The following is a 22,729-nucleotide window of genomic DNA, read 5'->3' as shown; positions in this document are numbered from 1 at the left end:
TATATGTATATACAGTATTTTTTTTTCATGGAAAGTTTTAGTTTCACAAAACATTTGAAGTTCTTTGAAAAGGTTATGAAAGTTTTGTATCTTACCTGATGTATAGCTTCAATTTAGGGAAAAATAATTTAATTGTGAATGGGTTGGTGAACTAATGGATAGTCCAAGCAGGTTCAATTTCAGTTTCTTTTTTATTATTTAAATATTGATTTTGTTGTCAATTTTATCACTTGTTAGGCATTTTGCTTTCAGACTGGCCATTGGCTTTTCAGTCCGGAGATAAAATTCTATGTTTTTCCTCAAACTAAATTTGTTCAGAAAGCCATTATATTACAGTATAGTAATCGTGTATCAGTTTTCCACAGTACACCATTGCACATGATATTTTTCTATATTTTTAATCTGAAAACACTTGTTTAACCTTACAAAATAACATAAGATGCTACAGTATGCAAACTGTTTGGGATAATATGGGTGAGTAATATAAAGTTTACTAACTCATGAACTTTAATAAAGCTCAATAAAAAATGTTGATTCCTACTAAAATTTTTTTTAAAAAAGTACTCTTGAACCATGTCTTTTATTCTAACAATTTCCAAGAGAGTATGATCAGAACTGGAGAAGGCACACTTTGATTGCTCTCCTCCTAAATCATCTACTCCCTCTTCTTCTGTTCCTTCTCTGATTTTCTCACTTTTACAATTTTCTTTTGCAGTGTATACCAAGGTTTTTGAAATTCTCTCTGTCCCTCTCTGCTCCTTTCCCCCTTATTGCTCCACATCCTTTACTCCACTCTGTGTTTTCAGCTACCTTTGGTCCATCTCCTCACTTTCTTTATCCCTTTTCTTCTCCTCAGAGATTCTGGATGAGGTGATGTACAGTAAGACCCTTTGTATGGATGCCAAGCAAGCCTGGGGAAACCACTATGATGTCCACAGCCTATATGGCTACTCTATGGTGCTAGCTACAGAAAAGTGAGTGCATCCATAATCAGTGACAGAAGTAGTTTGGCCAGCTTGTTATATGGTAGCCAACTCACTGCCACCCCCTCACAAAGCAGTGACACATTGGCCAACTCTAAATGCACTGTGCAATGTGAAAACTGTGTCACGCATGCACAAAATTCAACATCAACTTRGGAATTAGAGGTTATTGAGCAGTGACTCTGAAAAAAAAGTGACAGAGCTGGCATGCAAAAGTTTTGTCAGTTCATTGCACAGCATTGACTTATACCCCATTCCAATTCTTAGCCTGTGACTTTTGCAGACAAATAGTAAGTTGAATACCATGTGCAGAAATATGTTTTAATGAGCCCGGCTCCCGGGGTGCTTGAATTTCTCATCTGGGTCTGGCACTGGAACTGTTTAATGGCCCATTATGTTCACAAACCTACAAAGTAGGCTTCACTGTGACTGTAGGGCATAATCACTAAAGCATGGGAATTCATATGGATCATGGATATCTGCTAAATGACACCACACATGCAGGCTTGATGACAAGTATTTGGCCTTTAATGCTCAATAATCCCCTCAGTTCATATGATCATATGTTATCCCCTATGCATCATGCTGACAATTGCCAAGCCTGTTTGTGTGGATATTGTCATTTGTGCTAGAATAGCCCACAAAGTGAAATGAGATACAGGGCCTAAATAAAAGGGTTCATTTCCATTGAACCTTTACTCTTTTTGTCATGTTATAAAGATGGTATTTCACTGGGAGTGTATGTGATACACCAACACAAAGAAMCAAGAAATTGAGAATTGGAAACAAAAACGATGCATGGTTTTATTTTATTTTTTTAATAAACACTAGCAGTTTTGTATTCAGCTCTTTTTATCTAATACTCTCAACTAAAATATAATGCACACAATAGCCTTCAGAAGTCATCTTGTTGGTAAACAACATGCATCTGTGTCTACTTTAATCTCAGGATAAATATAGTTGCTCTGTTGGTGTTTTAGAGATGTGTTACAAAACATTAGTGAGCAATCAGAATCAGGAAGACCAAGAGGAAACAGTTGTTCAGAAGTTTGAAGTTGCATTAGGTTATAAAACATTGTTCCGAGTTTATTAAAAAATAATTAACAGGATAAATATTAAGTAAATTATTTATTTAAACATGCTTGTTAGTAAGATTGTATTCTATTTTAGTTAAAGTGTTGTAAGATGGTATCTTTATGAACTTGTTTTTTTACACATCTCGATTATTACAAAAAAAAAATTACCTTTTTTTTTGCACTGCGGCCTGTGTTTGTGTTGACTCATTTTGCWAGCACAGGTCAGATATGATATAATTGCAAAACAACACTTTGCCCTCCACCTAAACCTACAGGCTCGGCAAGATGAGTGCTATTCTGAGAAGCAGCCAAAAAGCCCAAGGTGACTCTGGAAGAGCTGCTCTGGTTGTACAATCTGTAGAGAGAACAGCATTTAGTTATACACTTCACAAAACTGGCTTTTATGGAAGAATGACAAAAGGAARACCACAAGAAGTTCTGTCCGCAACMTGKCACAAGCCATGAAGGGGAATTGYCAAACACAGAAGAAGCTCTGCTCAGATCAGACCAAAAKTGAACATTTTAACCAAAATGCAAAGGGCTGTGTGTGGCAGAAAACTAGCAGTGCATGTTGCTATAAAATACCATCTCTACAGTGAAACAGGAGAGTAGCAGCATCATGCTGTGGGAAGATTTTCCTCAGCCGGGACAAGGAAGTTGATCAAGGTTAATGGGAAACTGGATAAAGCTAAACAAAGAGAAATCCTGAAAGAAAACCTGACAGAGGCCACAATGACTTGAGAGTGGGGTGGAGGTTCACCCTCCAGCTGGACAACAGCCCTAAACTTATAACCAGAACTACAACAAAGTTGTTTAGATCAAAACATTTTCATGTGCTCAAATGGTCCAGTCGAAGTTCAGGCCTCAATTCAACTGAGAATCTGTGGCAAGACTTGAKAACTTCTGTTTACAGAAGTTATTTATGGAGTCTGACTTGGCTTAAGCTGCTTTACAAAAAACATAATGGACAACGTCCTGATGCATCTCAGTAATCCAGGTAAAAAATCAAAAAGAAAAAAAATTGTATAGGTCTTCTGGACGGGTTCTTCTCTAACGAAACGTTTCGTCTCTTCTCCAAGAGACTTCTTCAGTCTGAGAGTTTCAGGCAAAATTCAGGCTTTTAAGCACTGCCTCCATGTGACTGATACTCACATCACATGGCTACCATTGACACCTAATTAATACCTATTGTTAACAGGGGGTGGAGTGATACTGTTTATTTGTTACAAAAAAATAACATTCTCCCACTCCACCATTATGTCACTTGTGTCGGTCTGTTACGAAGGATCCCAATAAAATATTTTGAAGTTTAGTTGTAATATGACAAAATATGGAAAATTACATGGAGTATGAATACTTGTTTAAGAAAATGTATATTTCATTGTTTTGGCATGCCTTTGCAGCTCTTTGCAGATACATTAAAATGAGTGCTATAAAACAGAACAATGTGAAAACAGCTAAGGAGATTCACCAAAGCATATCATGAAATGTACCAGCGCCTATACCCTTTAACATGCAACCACTGACAGTGTAAATGAGCAAAATCTACTATGTCATTACATTGAAATATTCTGATAAGACAACTTTGGAGCACTCAAGCTCATGAATATTTTTTGACAAATATCACCCAATGTTTAACTGCATGCAGCTACATTTCATTACACTATCTTCTCTCTTTCTCTGTCTTTATATATATATATATATATATATGAAGATGAACCCATGACGTGCAGTATAATAGCAAACTGTGCTTAGTTGGTACTAAATGAAAACTCTTATTCAATTTAATTTACATAAGGGGCAAATGGGTGAATGTATATGCACTAGTAAAGATGCTATATGATTACAAATATAAAGAAGTAAATGCATTGACATGTTTTAACTTTTCTATCAATGAGAGATTAAACAAAAAAGTAGAAGACTTTTACYCTAGTAAGTCTTACTCACTAATAGTAATGCATTAACTTTAAACATGAACCCCAAAGCTGCCATTACAGTAGAATCCAAACATCTGTGGTGCTGTGCTTTGTTTGCAAAGGGATACACAGAAAAAAAGTGTAAATATAATCCATCAACATTATGTAGGCTTTACAGCAGCCTGCAAGTTGCATTTAAATTTACATCAGTCACAAAGCAAAATGAGATCTGTYGATGAAATTTGCTATGTACATTTTTCTTCCTATCTTGCTATTTATTTACCTATGCCATGAGCATGGTCTGTCAACAAACCATAATCTTAAAAGCATCTTTATAAATGAAGGGATYCTTAAAATATAAACTCATCTGTCCGTGTGATGTTTATTTGGTCACTTGTGGTTGTTTATACTGTATATTGCTTTCTTATGCCGGGGTAATTGACTGAAAATGCTTGAAACAAATAGTAAAATGTGAATATAAAATAATAAAAGCCAGTATCTGATTTAGCTCAGACTGTTAYCAACAGATTGTGAATAGCTGCTGCAGGCTTTTGGAACTTTTTACACACCCTTCTTTGTTTAGTTTCCAAAATTTCATAATGCAAAAGCTGTGTTTTTATTAGTGGGTATGTTTGAAAACTGGACATTTTCTCACATGTCTGTTGATGTTTTAGATTAGGCACACCACATTTTGCAAAGASACTCTTAATGACATTTACCTTCATCTGCAAGACAACTTTTCAGAACACCCTGAAAAAAAGAAAAAAAAATGCTGCAAAACAGCTTAAAAACCACAATAAAGAGCATAGGTTGCCAAGCTTCAGAACTCCACATACAGTATCTCAGTTTGATTGAGAGTCCTCTGAATGCATCAGAACAGGCTTCATCCCCAGCAGCACCACATGCATATGTGGCACAGAATAAAAGCTATCAAAGTTCCACTTTCAGACACCAGAGAATACTCCCAGACTCTATTGGCTGATGAGTCAGAGATCTTCCGGTCGGACAAGCACTATATTTATTATATTAGATGAGTGGTTTTTATGTTGTGGCTGGTTGGTGTGTTGTGCCAGCATGACAAAGATTCAATACTGTTTTGGATTCTGGACAGCTTTATAACTTGTCAGTTTGTTTTCTGACTTTTTACCAGGGAAAGCTTTCACTTTTGCCGCCAACATTTTTTTTTCCGGTTACCCCATAGAGTGAAGTAATGCAATCTGTCCAGAAGCTGGAGCACCTAATCAAAGATTGATGTATTTCTTGAAAACCCATCTACCACCCTGTTTGTCCTGGAACAACTCGCAATAGCATCACAGCAACTTTGGAACAACTGTTTCCATTTCTGAGACAATAAACTGTATATTGTAAACAACATTTTCATAGTTTTTGTCAATCCAAACAGAGCAAACTAGTATCCTGCTTTATAATGGAAATTGTTCTCTCTTTACTCAAAATTGTACTTTATATATGTTTTYCACAAATTTTTATTACATTTTACAATAAAATTTGCAACTCTCCTAATGGACAAAGGTGTGATTAATAATTGCTACATTATATAGTACATATTAAAATTTCAAAGTATTTACTGATTTTTTGCATTTTAGGAAATGCTAAATTTAAAAAAAATGAAATTCACAATTACCTATACACACAATACCTTGCTGTTGTTATTTCTTCACACATGAATTACATTCAAATATTGTTTTTGTTTTATTAATGCACATATTCCATTGCCTTCTTTTCCTCTCTCTTATTCATATTTGTTCTTCCTTCATCCTCTAATTACAATGTATTATTGACTGAAGCTACATTTTGTAAACAGCAGCAAGACTCCATAATGTCATTGTGATCAATAAGGTTTTGATTTTCCCTAAGCTAAACAATTCCATACAGAGAGAAAAGGAAAAAGAAAACTTGCCAGAGTGTGAAATATTTTTTTGTATTGTACTGTATATATGTGCTTAATAGTTTTTTTTCTTTTTTTCTTTTCTTTTCTTTTTTCTTTTTTCTTTTCTTTTCTTTTCTTTTCTTTTCTTTTCTTTTCTTTTTCTTGTCCCTGTGTCCTCTTTTTATGACCCCTCCCACTCCCATTGCTCTCTGCTGCCTCCTCTCCATTACACAGAGCCCTGCAGCGTGTGTTTGGGTCAAATCGTACCCTGATGCTGACCCGCTCATCCTTTCCAGGTGTGGGAAAATATTCAGGACATTGGTTGGGGGACAATGCTGCCAACTGGAATGACATTAAATGGGCTATACCTGGCATGCTAGAATTTGGTCTGTTTGGAATCCCTTATGTAAGTAATAAACTGACAGAAAGAGATATATTTGTATTCTGACTGATGCATTTTGAGAGAGAGGCAGGCAAGAAAGGTGTCAGGATAAGATTCATTAAAATGCCTGGAAAAACACTACTTTATAAGAATGCCGTCACATTCGGAACTAAATTCACTGCCAGTTACCACCCATGTGTGTGTGTTTTCCTTCACTGCACCAAGTGCAAACAGCAGTAAGAAAACAACAGGAAGTCAGCTGCACACACAAACCGCACACACACTCATCCAGCTGTGCACACCAGGGGGGTCTTACAGATGCCAACTACTCCTGGTAGGACTCTGTCAAGCAGACTTTAGGCTCCTCAGTATCACACACACACTCACACACAAACACAAACAGAAAAGGAAGAAAATAAATTTGATTTATATGGATTCAGAGGCTGCTGTTAAACGTGTCCACTTGTAGATAACAGAAAGCAGTCATGAACTCTATTGTGAAATTAATGTAAATAATTAATATTGCTCTCATCCACTTTCTGTTAGTAAAGTGCAGTGAATCGTTTTTAAAAGGGATTCGTGACCAATCATCCTATGTGTGTCATTTCCTAATACACCAAGAGATCTCCTAAGTTCAGACCCAGTTATTTTCTCATCAAAGAAACTTGGGCTGACATTTATAACCTGGAGATATTWCATTTTAATGCCTCAAACTGGGAATCCAGTGCATTCAGTTTCTTACTTTGAGTTCATCAAATGACATTCCCGTCTCAATGTTTTCAGTGCAACAACAATTTTAAGGAGATCGGCAGACGTATACGGCAGAATCTTGCAAAATGTCAGCCTGTCATCCTCTTATGTGTTTCAGATCGGAGCTGACATCTGTGGCTTCTTTGACGACTCAAGTGAAGAGCTGTGCCGTCGCTGGATGCAGGTGGGCGCCTTCTATCCCTTCAGCCGAAACCACAACGCTCAGGGCTACAAGGTACTGTAAAGGCATTTTGTCCCTTGGTTCTTATATTAGAATGTCTGTTTTAGATTTATGGATGGCAGAGCCCCTGTTTGGGCTGAAGTGCTGCAGGGTATACCCCTTATTTCATAACTCTGTGGAGGTGCGATAAACTCAAAGCGGTTAAAAATATAAACTACTTTTTTTATCCATAGAGTTTATCATCATGTCAACACTGGTACAATTGCTTTATATACTGTAATGAGAGCAGTGGGACCTGTGGTTTTGGATTTAAAACTATGATCGTGAGCTGCTGAAAATCCTAGCTGCTCTGGGCGCTGAATTATATCTGAAACTGAAATAAAATGTAACAGCAAAGCAATGTTTAAAGATTATAAGTAAAATATGCCCATAACACAATAATATATCATATTAGCATAATGTGATGTGCCATATGTTGAACGCACAACCAGCATGTTGAAAAAAAAAAAACATTTCAAGTTTCAGCTGAGCTGGCCCCCACAGGCAACAGATGGACTGGGTTGGATTAGCTCTCTACCTGTACTGCCTCAGCCACAGCTGTGAAACTGACAGGATGTGTTTGATAGCAATGAATCAGTTCTGTGAGGCATTTTTTTATTATTATTATTTTGGTTTTACATTTACATGAATATTAATAAAAAATAGGACGTGATTCTTAATAATACAAGATATAACTTGATGATAGTTTCACTGCACTGCTAGATGTACAGAATGCATGCAGTGATTGTATGGTGTGCTGCTATTTAATGCTTAAAACTGAAATAAAATAAGCAAATTGGAATCAGTATGTATGGTTTGAATGTGAATAGTAGCTCAATGGTCTATAGAATATTTGCGTTATACATATGTATGTGTTCACTTGTATACAATATGTTTTTTTTCCCGCTGAACTGGGTTTAATCTTTGTCTCAAGAAGCGGAGGGGAAGTATCTGGGTGTGTCGCTCACAAGGGATGCAGCGTGGAGTAAGAGATGTATTGATGGATAGAGTCTTTGTCTGCAGTAATGGGTGTCCAGGTTCAATACGTTCTAATGTTTGTCTYTCATTAGCTATGCTTAAATGCGCAAAAAATACTTTGATTAGAAATAAAACATATTTGGATCAAACAATCCAAATGTGTAATTTATGTGGGTCACAAAATGTATTAATTTGATCATGACAAGCAMTTTCATGCACCAGGCTTTTATTAGGAGTAATAGTACTGGCATATGCAGAGTTGTAAACTTTTCCTAAAAAAAAATACAGAAGAAGTTCTTCTTCTGTGATTAAATGGTTTTCGAGCACCCATAATGGACCTGCACCAGGTTTTAATAATGATGGAGATGTTACTGCACTCTCTGATCAAACTACTAGCGAAGAATGCTCTTTCCTTTTTTTTTTTGTTTTGTTTTGTTTTGTTTTTTTGTTGGCAAAGCAACACATGCTGATATTCTCCCCTCTTTACCAGATGAGAGAATGGGAGGAAATACACATCCTTGAAAGTTCTATGCTCCCAGCAACTATAGCGCTGCTGCCCCTCCTTTCACAGTATCCTAGAATCCAGTGGATTAAAGTCACAAGTCATGCACAGTCACACACACCTCAGTTTTATATCTGCATAATGAATTGGTACATTGTGACACATAACCAACTTGTGATATGTATTTATTGTTAACAAGCTCAATACAAATGTCACTTGTCAAATCGGCAGCTGTATGTCACTGAGAGACTCAGGAGGAGTGCCTGCTGAGCTTCAACCAGTGTTTCTGTTGCAGCTGAACTATTTAGTAGTTGACACAAATAACTCGAGAGAAAAGTCATTTTGAAGCACCAAACATTGTGAAACGGATGCTACAATCAAAGCCTTCAAGTGACATTTCCATGCTCATCATTGTTGCAGAGAATAGTAGAGTTGAGATAGGGAGGTTGGGTTGGGGAAGGTTTGTGTGTGTGTGTGTGTGTGTGTGTGTGTGTGTGTGGGGGGGGGGGTATGCAAGCATGTGTTTGCGATGGAAGGTAGGGTATGTATTTGCTGGAGGACAGGCACTAAATGATCCTGAATTTAATATACAATTTCCACTAAACAAGACAGCTAATGTGTGACCTTTGCTTTGCCCTAATCATCTCACTCATCAAGTGCCCACACAGCCCAAACCAAACCAAACACACACACGCACACACACACACACTCATACACAAGTTCTCATCAGATGCATGGAGGTTCTGGGGGCATAAATGAGTTGAGCAAAGTCAGCCTTTTAGCAGCTAATCACCCTCTCAGTTGCCTGTATAATAGAAGTTAAATCATAACTCAGTTTTTTTTATTTCTTTCTTTGCTAAATCTGTTTTAAGATTATTCGTTTGTAATGTTTATGTCTATATTATTCTTATGGATTAATCGTCCACTTAGTTATCCTAAACACATCTATGATTTGTTAAGATTTTTTCCACCCCTGCTTTAGGCTCCTTGCCCCTCACTTTACCTCATGACCCCATCCAAGCTTCACCTTACCTTATTCAAACAAGTTGTTTCCTCTGTGCTTACATCTATTTTTCATTTGTTCCCCAGTAGATTAAAGACAAATCTGTGTTTTATTTTTGTCATCTTCTCCTATTCATCAACCCTAGCCCTTTAATCTTTTTTTTTTTACTTTTTTTTTCTCTCCAGCCTCAAGATCCAGCTGCATATGGTGCTGACTCAATGCTGGTGCAGACCTCCAAACATTACCTGAGGATACGTTACACTCTCCTGCCGTACCTCTACACACTCTTCTACAAAGCCCACACCACCGGAGAGACAGTTGTACGGCCTGTCTTGCATGAGTAAGTCATTTATTATGTTGAATTAAATCCTCACAGTGCTAACTCACACAGGGGAGTGTGTCATTTCCTTTACTCAATAAAAAAAAAAAAAACATATACAATGTGCCCAGTATTTACTGTAAACACTGTTTTAAAAGTAGGGTATGTGTACAAATATACTTTTCTCATAAAAATATATTTTATAGAAAACTGAAGCCATATTGATTTCAAGTGCAGTAACTTGTCCACTTGAGTCACTAAATATGGTTTAGTTCATATCTGCTCAGCAACAGTAATTTCTAAATTCTTTATTTTCTAGCAAAATTGTCATTTTCCTTAAATATTTGCCAACTCGTCACTATTTTTCCATTACACCAAATAAGTTTAGGCTACAGTAAACACTCAATCCATATAAACTTATTTCTGGAGTTTTTGCACCCCTGAAGGTTTGTCAGTTAAATAACTGTATGGCTGATAAAATGTATATACCGTTCAAATCACCAAAGACATATATAGAACCTAGCATTGTTCCCAAGGTTTTCACTTGGATCTCTAAAATCAGTAAGTCGCTTTGTTCCGTCACCATGAACGTGTGCAAGAAGCATGCTGCAACATCTGAAGGAATATCACAAAGTCTTTAGTTAATGGAATTTGAGATATGGTTAGGAAAGTGTTCATGAATATATATAATTTGTTTTTTTCATTTATTGTTTGTTTGTTTGTTTGTTTTGTTTTCTTATGTTTTAAAGGTTCTACTCTGATAGTGCCACCTGGAATGTGGATCGACAGTTTCTCTGGGGAAAACACCTACTCATCACACCAGTGCTTGATCCGGTCAGCTAACTCTGAAACTAATCATAATAATAATAGAAAAGAAAGAAAGATCYCATTTCAGGATAGGCAGATTGCAATTTATAAGCCCACTTACAAAAGTGCAATTAAATATTACAGATTTTGCATCATATAGATACTGAAGTCATTCCACAAAGTACATGAAAAATGTGGTTACTGCACAATAAGGATTGCGTCTTGCAGATGAGATGATCAGCTAATCATACACACAAATACCATGACCTCCAGTGGGAAAACATGACATGGGATTTTCTTTGTTGCCCTCCCCTTCTCTCATCCTTCCTTCTTCTCTCTTTCAAATCCTCCCTCTTTTCTCTCAGCTCTAATGAGAGCACTGACCTCATTACTAGCAGATTAGAAGTGTAGATGGAAGTGTGTATGTGTGTGTCAGTGCATGTTTGTTCGAGTGTCTGTTTGCATATGTGAATATGTAACTTTTTGTGAGACCGACAGTACTTATATATGTATRGTGTGTGCAGTGATTGCAGTTATGTCAAAGGGGCTGAAATAATAAGCAATTTAGCATCCACTCTTGAGAATTACAAAAAAAGTGGAATTGGATTCATTGTGGAGACAAGGATGAAATAACTTTAATCAGTGTGATTGGGGAAAAGTTTTCAGTAAAAAAATAAAAGGAAAAGTAGGGAAGGTTTACACTTGCAGTATTTCAGAGTTTGAACAAAACCAAATTCAGTGAGAAAGGACAGCCACAGGGGCGACAAGGTGGGATGTTATTTTGAGCAAACATGATTTGTGAATGAAGATAAATGCACCTTCTCGGGATCCTTTCGCAGCCAACGGCACAGTTCAGCTGTAACTGTGTGGCTAAAAAAGAAAGAAAAGAATGGAAGCAGGTGATACAAAAGAAACCCATTGGCACTAGGTATGCAAAAGTCTCATAACAAATATGACCAAAGACTCATTTTCTTTTTTGTAACTAATAAACACTCCCATCATTGTGCTCTGAAAYTTGAATACAGAGATATCTCTGTAATAAAAGTTCATTTCCAAGTAGGGTATTAATGACTTTTCTTGTGATGATGGGGTTACATTCATTAAATGAATTTCCAGTACATTAACTATACTTATTCAAAAAATGGATCAACAATTTGAAGTGTTGCCCTCGTTTGATTGGGGACCAAAATTGCATTCACACTGCTCTTTGTCAAACAAACTAAACCCCCGTAAACAACCCACTCCCTCGTCTGATGCATCTCAGTAATCCAGGTAGAAAAAATCAAAAAGAAAAAAAGAAGTAGGTCCTCTGGATGGGTTCAATGGGCTAATCAAGCCTATTGTTACTGTAGGCGATGGCCCTCTTTTGCATATGACTATCCTATTTGTCCATGTGGAGACAGTGCTTATAAGGCTGAGTTCACCTGAAACTCATCAGATTGAAGAAGTCTCTTGTAGGAGAGACAAAACATTTCACTAAAAAAMAACCCATCCAGAGGACCTACTTACTTATTTATTTATTTTTTTTTGAACCCATTCCCCCCTTGCCTGTGGGGGCGCTGCTACACAAACCACTGAAAGAATCYTCACGAAAACCTTTGAAGAAGATATGAAGCGCAACTTACTTCTTCATAAAATGTAAATAAATATTGAGTGACGTCAGATTTTATTGGTTGTCAGATTATTATTTTCTTTGTTTTGTTTTTGGCAAATGTGTCAAACAAATATTCTTCAGCAATAGACTCAGCAGTGGAGGATGAGGCAAAACCATGGAGAATATTGTTTTCCACACAATGCGGCAGCGTTCACTTAATAGGAGCACATCCTTTACAGCTTCACAGCAGTGATATTCGCAAAATACATACATCGACCGAGGTATTTACAAGTTATGAGTAACTTTATTACTGTTATTACTCAGAATTCCCTGCACAGTCCGCTTCCTGCTTTTGGAGRGGTCTCCGGTCCGCTTGGTGTTCACACATGCTTTCAAACCACACCAAAATTCAACCAAACTGAGACCTAGGTTTCAGGGCGGACGTTTGATTTTTTTAATCCACATCAGAGTTTGATTGCACTTTCACACCTCCCCAAATGAACCAGAATTATAGGCAAATGAACTAGAGTTCAATTAAAGTGGACTAAACTGGGCTGGTATGAATACACCCTTATATACAGGGCATTTGATTTACAGCACCTGGAGGTACCAGAAGATCAAAAACAGCAGTCCATAGCAACAACAAAATAAGCTGTTTGGCAGAGAAGATTTGGCATTTTTTTCATAGCACAACCCATATTCTTAGCTCCACTGCTCATCTCACAAATGCATGTTCCTTTCAAATGTGGCACCATTTAAAGGGAACATTAACAGGCTTTCTGACTGTAAGATTTGTTGCCAAGAAGCAGTCCTACAAAGAAATGATCTACCAAAGACCATTTCATTACATTTTGTGCTAAGTATACAGAATTTTAGTGCACAAATAAAGGTCATATATTACCACCAAAAGCAAATTTTCAACAGTTTGTCATTGGATTGTGAATATGCTTATAGAATTACATTTGGCTCAGTAGCTATTTTTACATGCACACAATTCTTTGATCAGATTGAAATGTATTCAGATTAAATAATCAGAATGTATTGTTTACATGCACCAGACTTTTACTCAGAATAAAAGCACTGGCATACGCAGTTGCTAACTTTCCCTAAAATAAATAAACAAATAAATAAATACATAAATAAATAAATAAATAAATAAATAAAAGTTATACTTTCATCGTGAACATAAACAAACAGCGTCTGAGCTCAAAATGGACCTGCAACAGGTTTTAATGGTGGAGATGTTACTGCACTCCGTGGTTCAGCTGCAGGTGACGCACAGACATGTTTTTTTCTTTTTTTTTTTCTTTTGTTTTGGCGAAGTGGCGGTTTCAGTCAGTTTTTTTTTTTGTTGTTTTTTTTTGGGTGGGGGGGGATCTCACAAAAACATCCGTACACAGACAGAGATTCAACAGAATACCATACTTTTACTTGAGTACCTTACTACTTTTTCCACCTCTAGTTCTAAGTGTTCACTTTAAAGAGAAGTTGTGTAGCAGTGAATTTCAGGACTAGACCAGAGTATCTACATTTTGTAACAGGTATATCAGGCTTTTTTTCTTTACTTCCCTCTCTCTCACTTTATGTGTCCCACTTTCTGTCTCTGCATTTCTCTAATGTTGCTCTTTCTGTATCATTCAGATCAGTCGATACCTTAACCTTGATCTCTGTGATAAACCAAGGGGATCTCTTGTGCTCCCTCTCTCCGCTGTCCTCTCTGGTCTTCAATCATACTTTCATTCTGTCCTCATGCCGATAACTCCTGCTTCTTTTTAACTCAACCTTTCATCAAACGTTGGCTCCCGTCTGAATTATCTTAATCAGCTGCTCCTAACTTACCCTTGTGATCACATTCCATTGCATCAAATCTCTTTAACTCTCTCACACACTTTCAKTCTGCCCCTGTCGCCTACCGCAGCTACTATCTGATCATTCTGCCAGAGTGAATCTTTGGCCCACCTGATCAAATCTTACCTTATGGCTAACTCATCTTCAGAGCCCTAAAATGAGGATAAAGACCTTATGCCATGTCTCCTTCAATTAAAGTTAGCAGCCTTGCTACGTCCTGCAGACCCTTAACATCAGTCAGTGGCATGYATGATAGGCACTGGCTAGATTAGACACAAAATACAAGGTATAGAGGAAAAATATTTCCTCAACCTGTCACTCCATCAGTCATGCAATAATTATTTCATGTAATATATGACAAACTCTCTAAGTGTGACCCCTCATAATTATATTATTTATGTATGTCTATGTATTTGAAAAACAGAAAACATTTTTTTTTGGGGGGGGGGTTATTGTGGTGTTGCAGCAATGTGAAATATAGTGGGTAATAGCATGTTATTTTACAAAATGAAATACAATTATTTTTGATTACATCCAAAATTGAATTTTCTTTTATTTTTTTGCTTTTTTTTTTTTTTGCTTTTATCCTTTCACCCTTATACTACAAAACCAGGCCTTGAAGGGCTTTGACATAGAGAGTACAACTGGAGAGTGTCAGAGACACATACAAAAGATGGCTGGTAACATCACTGCCTTTGGCAGGCAGCTTTGGCCAACTCATTTGACACAAAGTATTTCATCTTTTCTATTTTTCTTTACTTTTTACAAAACAAGTAGTTTTCTGCTCTTTTTTTTTTGTCTGTGCCCTCTGTGTTTATCTGTTTCTCCTTCTTTCTGTTCTGCACTATCAGAGAGCACAGGGAAGTGACAATGCTATCAAAGGCTTGGGTGCGTGTCTATTGATTGCCCCTGTCTGTCCAACACCTTAAGCCATCAGAGGCTGTCACCTATCAGTCGTCTCTTGGTGCTGTATTTGCTGTCATCCATTGCGTCATTGCACTGCAGATGAAATGTGACAAGGGCTTTGTTGAAAACTTTTGTTATTAGATGATGGGCAGTTATAGAATAGCTTTCTGAGATGTGAACATTTTATCTTCTTCTTTACCAAATGGCCTGTGGTAATTTATAGCTGAAGAAACCATCTGTTCTTTCTTTATTTGTGTATCATAGCTTGTCTGCTCATGTTTAGCCTTGGAAGATTAAAGTGCCTGAAGTGGTACAGTGAGCATGTATTTCAAGCATAAATCAAATACAGCTATTGTTTAAAACAAATGAGAAAATGACAGCTTTGGATGTCTTTTACTCAGATCATTACATTTGATAGCAAAAACAAGCAGATAAGCCACCTATGTACATCCATGAAAATATTTGTTCTTTTTTTTTTACAGGGTGTGGACAAAATCCAGGCTTATATACCAGATGCAGTATGGTACAACTATGAGACAGTAAGAATGTATTTTTTTTATCCACCATTAATTTAATTTGACACTGTGGTGTGGTAGTAGCTTAGAGTCATTCCAAGCACATATTTTAAGCATGTCACATCGAGTGATAATTTTGCATAAAAGTGGCAGCCTCACTCAGCCAAAGTGGGCATTTGGCCCTTGTTGACATATTTTAGTTTATGTGTAAACCATTTATATGCTGCCAGATAGCCATAACCCCCTATATCACACTAGAATTAACTGGTCTGGAGGCAGAACATAAATAAATAAATAAATAAATAAATAAATAAATAAATAAATAAATAAATAAATAAATAAAACTCAATAGCACTGAGAAAAACAAACAAAACAAGAAAAATAATCTCTAATAAACAGCATTACAGCTGTGCAAAAAAGGGATCACATTTAGGCTTAAAATGACTCATGGCAACATTGTGTTAAAATGTATGAGATCACACCAGTGTGCCTAATTGATTYTGAACACGGATGCGAATGACTGCAATGCTGTTTAGTCCCAAACCAGCATTATACAAAACACCACGTGTCACATGAAAGCCTTGAGTTCTTCGTTTGAGACTGAGAGAACAGAGTGATAAGGCAGTGAGAGTTAGGACAAAGAGGGAGTGAAAGAGGGGACAAGGACTGGAGAAGAGTGACTYTCTCCATGACAGAGAGATAAAAGAGGTGCAGGACTCCACTGGGACCTTATTTGGGCATCGCAGTGGTGATGTAAAAGCGCCCACTGATCAGATGAGCGATTAGATTGGGTGTCTTTGCTGCTGGCCACTTGTCCTGGTTGGTCCCCTGTGATTATATGGGTAGGAGGATGGAAGGATGAAGGAGTGTTTATATTTGTGAAAATGACCATGAAAAAAAAAAACAAGTTACAGCAAAAGAAAACACTATGGGAACAAACAAAAAAGATTGAGAAAAAAAACTGATGGAAGAGGTGAAGAAAAATGAAGCAAAAGAAGGACAAACAGTACATAGTATGGAAAGAGAAGAAAACACTGAGGTGGGGACATATTTTAGAGCGATTTGAAGAACCGAAGATTGGACAGTGAGACTAAGGAGAGGAAGAGAGGACAAGCCTAAAAAAGACCTCCTTAAGGCAGACAATGAGGGGAAGATAGGATCTGAAATTGCTTATAGACGCTCCACTAACCCCAGCCCACACACACGCCCATATTCTACAGCAACATACACATATACGCCCTCAGTGGAAATGGATGAAAATGGGATAAATAAAATAGTTAAAGCACCACAAGAGAGAACAACACGGTGTGGAAACAGATCGAGCTGGGAGTAGAATGAGAAGAGACTTTTAAATTGTTTCAGACTGGTCTTAGAATTCTGACCTCAGGGGATCAGAAATTAACTGCAATGTCAGGATGTTCTGAAAAATGAACGGTGTACACTTAAAAAAAGAGAGAGAGAGAGAGAGAGAGAGAGAGAGAGATGATTCTAATACTAAATTACAACATAGAACAGCACATTTAATGCATCCTTCAAGCCGTTCTGTCCCTTTTTTCATTCTCTAAATATTTATGAAAACCTTTTTAAAATTCTCATTATTTTCTCTGTCACAAAAGTAATTCTTCAAAGATGTAGTGAACAGATAATGTGGAGAAATGTAGCAGTAAGGATTTTAGTTTTATAAATAAAAAATGGGAATAACTGTATCTACATGCCCTATAAACATAATAACATAATAGTATCATACTCTATGGCAAAAAAAAATATATATATATAAAATAAACTGCACCATGTACTACACAAAACAGTGATGATATATTGTACTGTATATTTGCCTTATAATCTGAACCATTCACATCATAGAACAAAAGTGTAAAAGTGAAAATAGTGTTGCAAATGGTRAAAATGTAGTTAACAATAAAACATATGCAACACAATGAACATTACCACCATAAGAGACACACTGAAGCTTTGATAATCAGTAATACAACATATTAAAATCTGKTGATACACTCAACAAAATGTAGCTGAATTTGATTTCAGAAAAAAAAAATACAATTAATGTGTTTATTTTTATGTATATTACATACTTCTTGATCTTCTATTGTACAACTGTAGTAATTTGTAGTAAAAGGTAAATTTCCTTCAACAATATAACAAACCAAAAAAGTTTGAATTCAAATGATGCTCTGCTAAAAGTAAATACAGCTGCTGCCTCATTTTTTTTTATAAAAATGTTTGGTGAGATTAGCAAACAAAACATGAACTGAGTCAGATTTTTTCAGACAGAAATAAGCTACTGTAGAAGATAATGTGTTACAATATTATAGAACCTCTATGTCAATGGTCTACTTTCAAATAACCCATTTAGTTTATGCAGTGTGCTGTATATTTTTTTATTCATCCACCAGCATTCACACTTTTATTTTATTATTATTTTTTTAATAATACACTTCAAAAGCACTTTTCTACTCATACACCAAATAGAACGGTGCCTTAATCATCAAACCCTTGTTTTGTTATGTTAGTAAAAGCCCAGCCACTGGACTAATGCTGCATAATCCAAAGAAAGCAGAAATATCTTTGTCATCTTCATTTTTCAAAGATGTGCAATGAGTTGAGTTSAATGAGTTAATCTCATTGCTGTCCTGTTTTGCAATGTTGGAAATAGAAGACGCAAAAACTGTTTGTTTTGCTGTTTGACAAAAAATCAGGGAAGGTACATTTTATAAGGATACATTATTTTCAATTAAAGAAATTCACTTTGCTACAATTCATTAAAATAAGTTAGTGTTTAATATCTTACACTAAGAAGTAATTGTGAAAAATCGAATACAGCAAAAATAACATGACTACTTCCTCCATGACCTGGTTGACTGAGAATCTACATCTTAATTAATATATCTTGGTATTGTCTGTTTCTTTTACTCTGAAGCCGATTGGGAAACACCACAGTACATTTGCAGAACCTCACAAATCAAGCTTTATTTACACCAATGGCAAAACAGTTACATCATGCTTACCTTCAGATGTAACAGCAGCTCCAACAGCAGCTCCAGGAAAAATGAAACTGCTACAAAAGCTGCAATTTCATGCAAGCCCAAGGCCTTTTTTTTCAAGCTCACCCCAGTAGATAACTGGGGTTCCTCTCCTCKCCTTGAGGGTTATCACTGTGATTGTTTTGCCCATGAGGAAGGAAGTTTTATTGAGTAAACTTATTATTTTATTTAATCAATTAGATGGAACGGCTGGSAGACCGCAAAACGAATGTTGAACTGTATCTGCCAGCTGACAAGCTTGGTTTACACATCAGAGGAGGGGGCATCCTCCCCACACAGAGACCTGAGGTCACCACTACATACAGGTACAGCTGTTGTGACATTTTGTCACACATGCACAAGTGTGCAATCATAAATGTACCATGTTGTGTCTCATATTTAATTTGAATGCATTTGTTAGCTGAGATATATTTGTAGTCTCTTGACTGTCTGAATTGTAATTCCACGCACCTGTCTATGCTTGTCTAGTCGGCTTAACCCCATGGGTTTGATCATTGCTCTTGATGACAACAACCAGGCAGCCGGGGAGCTATTCTGGGATGATGGAGATTCCCGAGGTATGGTTGCTTTTTCTCAATTTAGACAAATGTGTTTATGATTTTTTATACAGTGATGAGTTATTACCATTGATTACAGGTGCTCTTTTTTTGATCACATAATGGAAYCACTTGTTTGTTTGAGCTCAAAGAGTATCAAGTCAATAGAAGTGTAAACACAAATCAACATCTACAAGCAAACATCAGTAATGCTGCGGTATGACTAAATTAACCATATCTAATGCTTTGGTCTTTTTCTACCTTTTTGTTTTACAGATACAGTAAAACATCAAAAGTACATCCACTACAACTTCGCTTTTGACAAAGTAAGTTTTGTTCTTCTCCTATGCATCTACCTTTTTCTTTTCAAATGAAACCCAAATATTAATCAGTGTTTCAGTTCAAAGTTGAACATTATTGTAGGCCTTGGAATTCCCAGTCCAGTTGCRAAGCTAAGTTGATTCAGTGGCTAATGCTTTGTTGGTTGATTGCCTTACATGCTCATTTAACAAGAAGACTGTTTTGTATACAGCTTTATTATAATGTTAGAGTGTCTGCACATAAGACATTTATTGTAATAGTTGTCTGACAGAAATGTTTGGATTTTTGCAGACTGCTCTGGTAGAACCTGTATTAGCTCTGACAGAAGTAATGCTTGCAGTTATGCCTTTAGGGGTCTTATTTTTATTTTTTTTAGTCTGGAAGAGAAAGMACCACATAGTGTATACTGGCACTAGTTGACTTCTATAACTGGGAGCTGCAGTGTTGTATAAATATTGCAACATTTACAGCACTAATAAAGCAAAAACTGGTTGTGTGCAGAATTCATAGACTGTGAGTGAAACAGAATTCAGCTTGTGTTCTCACTGGATGTGTGCATTTCTGACTGAAATACATTTTTTATGCCTCAGTTTATCAACTGGTCACACATTGGGTTTATAGTAATGTGTGTTTAAAGCTTTGAATAAAAAAAGTAAATAAACAAATAAACTGGTTGCAACCCCAATGTTGAAGGCCTCTGCCTTAAATAAATCTAAACTCAAATTGTGTGTGCTTACTATTCTTGCAGGGGCTACTGACATTGCAGGTGACCAATGCTAACTACAAAGACCCAAACAACATTATGTTTGAGGACATCACAGTCCTTGGAGTGCCTGATCCTCCCACATCCATCACCGTGACTCACATTGGAAGTTCTTCAAACTCAACCCTCCCTCTTCCAGACACCAGCATAAGTCATGATGGAGCCAAAGGGGTAAATAGATATGCTTGTATGTTTAAAAGAAACCCTCACTTTTTCAAATTAAGCAAAGGAACTTTATGAATTGAAGGGTTTTGCTTATCTACTTGGGAGGGAAGCCAGCAGTCCATCTCTTAAACAGTAGACACAGATGCAGAGAAAACTAGATACCACATAGCGGTAGCATATATCACCCCTGCACATGTGCACCAGGACTCAGAATTCACCAGAACAAATTTATTGTTTTGGCTGGGGGTGGGGGGGGGCACTTATCTGTAGACCTGATGGCTAGCTCTTCATCAAGAGCTAAATAAGCAAAGAAAAAATTAATAAAATCTGAAGCTTCTATGTTGAATAGTTTCTTGAGTAATAAGCATTTTCTATGTCCAGACACCCCCTTTTCACAAGGTGTAGGGGGCCGGAGTGGTGTGGGCGACTCATTGCTGGGCTTGATGGATAGCCTTCCATCATAACTAAACAACAACAAAAAAATCTGAAGCTCATATGTTGAGTATTTTGAGTTATAAGCACCTTTGTATGTCTAGACACCCCCTTTTCAGGCAGAGCCCCCTCCTCAAATATGGGGTCTATCGTAAAACCACTGGCTCGCACAGTGTAGGTCAGACACATATACTGTATATTTCTGCCAAATTTCATTTTAATTGATGCAGCCATTTCCATGATAAGGTTGACCAAAAATTACTGGGAAAAAAATATAAACTAGAGGCACTTGGAGAACACAAATCTCCACCAAGGCCAATTTCCCCTATCCTGCAATAGTGAAGKATCCTTCAAAACATTCCTAGATCCGGATGGTGCTTTGGGTCATCACCAAAATTTGAAGGCATGTTTCTTTGGCCAATCCCCACCTGTGGTAAAAAAATAATGAAAACCCATCCATAAGTTGTTGAGTAATTTTGTCCACAGACAGACAGACATATGCGATCGAAAACATAACCTCCTTGGCGGAGGTAATAAATAAATAGTGTGAAAACAATATGACCCCCCTTCATGTGTGGGGGTCATAATAAAATAGCTACAAAGTTGAATACCCTGATATACCTTAAACAAGTATTGTCACCAACTCTGCAAGTAATTAGTTTGTTTATGCTTATAATTTTGAAGAAATATAAACAATTTGACCAATCAGAGAGAATCATTTTTCCACGTGATGGTTTCCTGAACCCAGAACAGACAAACCGGAGCTCTTTAGCTGAAATCGACCATCTGCAGTTGGTGCTCTGGCTGGAGATATCAGCACCGATGTGGGTCAGCAGCTCGCTAAACTGACTGCATTGTTAAARTAGGCTCGGGACAAAAATAGTTTGTCATCTCGCAGCTCCTGGAGTGGCGAAACTAACCAAACAGACCACCTCTAAATTATCTGGTGAATTAATTATCTGATGTGTTCAACCTTCACTTGCTCTGTAGTAAATAAAGCAAAACCGTTTTCTTTATTTTATCTTTATTTCAACTGTCATTAAAGACGGACCGGAAAAAAAAAGACGCTCCTCCCTCTGCGCATCCAGTCTGCTGCTGCGTTAACACCGAACGTGTTACAGTGCATCCAACTTGAGGCYTTGGGTGCATTTTTGCTGCTCAAAATGTGTTTGGTGGGAACCCTGCTTTAAAGTAGCCTCACTTCAGCCATTTGTTTCAATAAAACCTGGAATGAAATCAGGGCTGCGCATTTCAAGGTTGCCCTGTAATTGTAAGAAATGGCAGCATGTTATACTAGCTCGGCATCATAAGGGCTTCTGTGAGCATCTGTGTGTGGGAAARGAATAGCAAGAGTGAAAGCAAATGACTAAGAACAATGATTCTTCAGTCGGCTTTCATGGTTATGAGCAAAAGGCAAGAGTTTATAGTGACAAGAGGCCCAGTGAAGTCGTGCCATGGAGATTTCCTTTGTGCYCTTGTGTATTCACATGTGTGCGCTCATGCTTGTGTGTATGTGGCTGCAGATGCTCTTGTATAGATCCTCAAGGTCTCCCTGGTCACTCACACAAGCATGCATTTATCAAATGACTCTCTGTGGTAATCATTTCATGGGGGTGAAGGGTAAATGTGCTGTTAAGCTTAAACTCTGGCTTGTCGTGACCATTAGTCTTTGTGAGCCCAGTTTGGACCTTGAAAATGGCTCACAGCTGCCAAAAATCATTAGATACATATGTACTCAAATAGTGGTGAATTTTACAATGCAGGAG

General features: G+C 37.1%; 1 protein-coding gene across 1 annotated transcript in view; it reads left to right on the top strand.

Annotated features, from left to right (window-relative positions):
- Positions 1 to 22,729, top strand: part of si (sucrase-isomaltase) — a gene marked incomplete in the record, with an annotated part of 76,141 nt that overhangs the window by 19,075 nt on the left and 34,337 nt on the right. The window contains 10 exon segments of the mRNA XM_014012841.1: positions 857 to 974; positions 6,098 to 6,269; positions 7,114 to 7,230; positions 9,884 to 10,038; positions 10,767 to 10,851; positions 15,655 to 15,711; positions 18,927 to 19,051; positions 19,215 to 19,303; positions 19,559 to 19,608; positions 20,352 to 20,537. Coding sequence (XP_013868295.1) covers positions 857 to 974; positions 6,098 to 6,269; positions 7,114 to 7,230; positions 9,884 to 10,038; positions 10,767 to 10,851; positions 15,655 to 15,711; positions 18,927 to 19,051; positions 19,215 to 19,303; positions 19,559 to 19,608; positions 20,352 to 20,537 — 1,154 coding nt within the window.

The sequence above is a fragment of the Austrofundulus limnaeus genome, unplaced genomic scaffold, assembly GCF_001266775.1.
Source record: "Austrofundulus limnaeus strain Quisiro unplaced genomic scaffold, Austrofundulus_limnaeus-1.0 Scaffold95, whole genome shotgun sequence".
NCBI classification, from domain to species: Eukaryota; Metazoa; Chordata; class Actinopteri; order Cyprinodontiformes; family Rivulidae; genus Austrofundulus; species Austrofundulus limnaeus.
The sequence above is the reverse complement of the archived record's forward strand: the minus strand, read 5'-3'. Positions and strand labels throughout refer to the sequence as shown.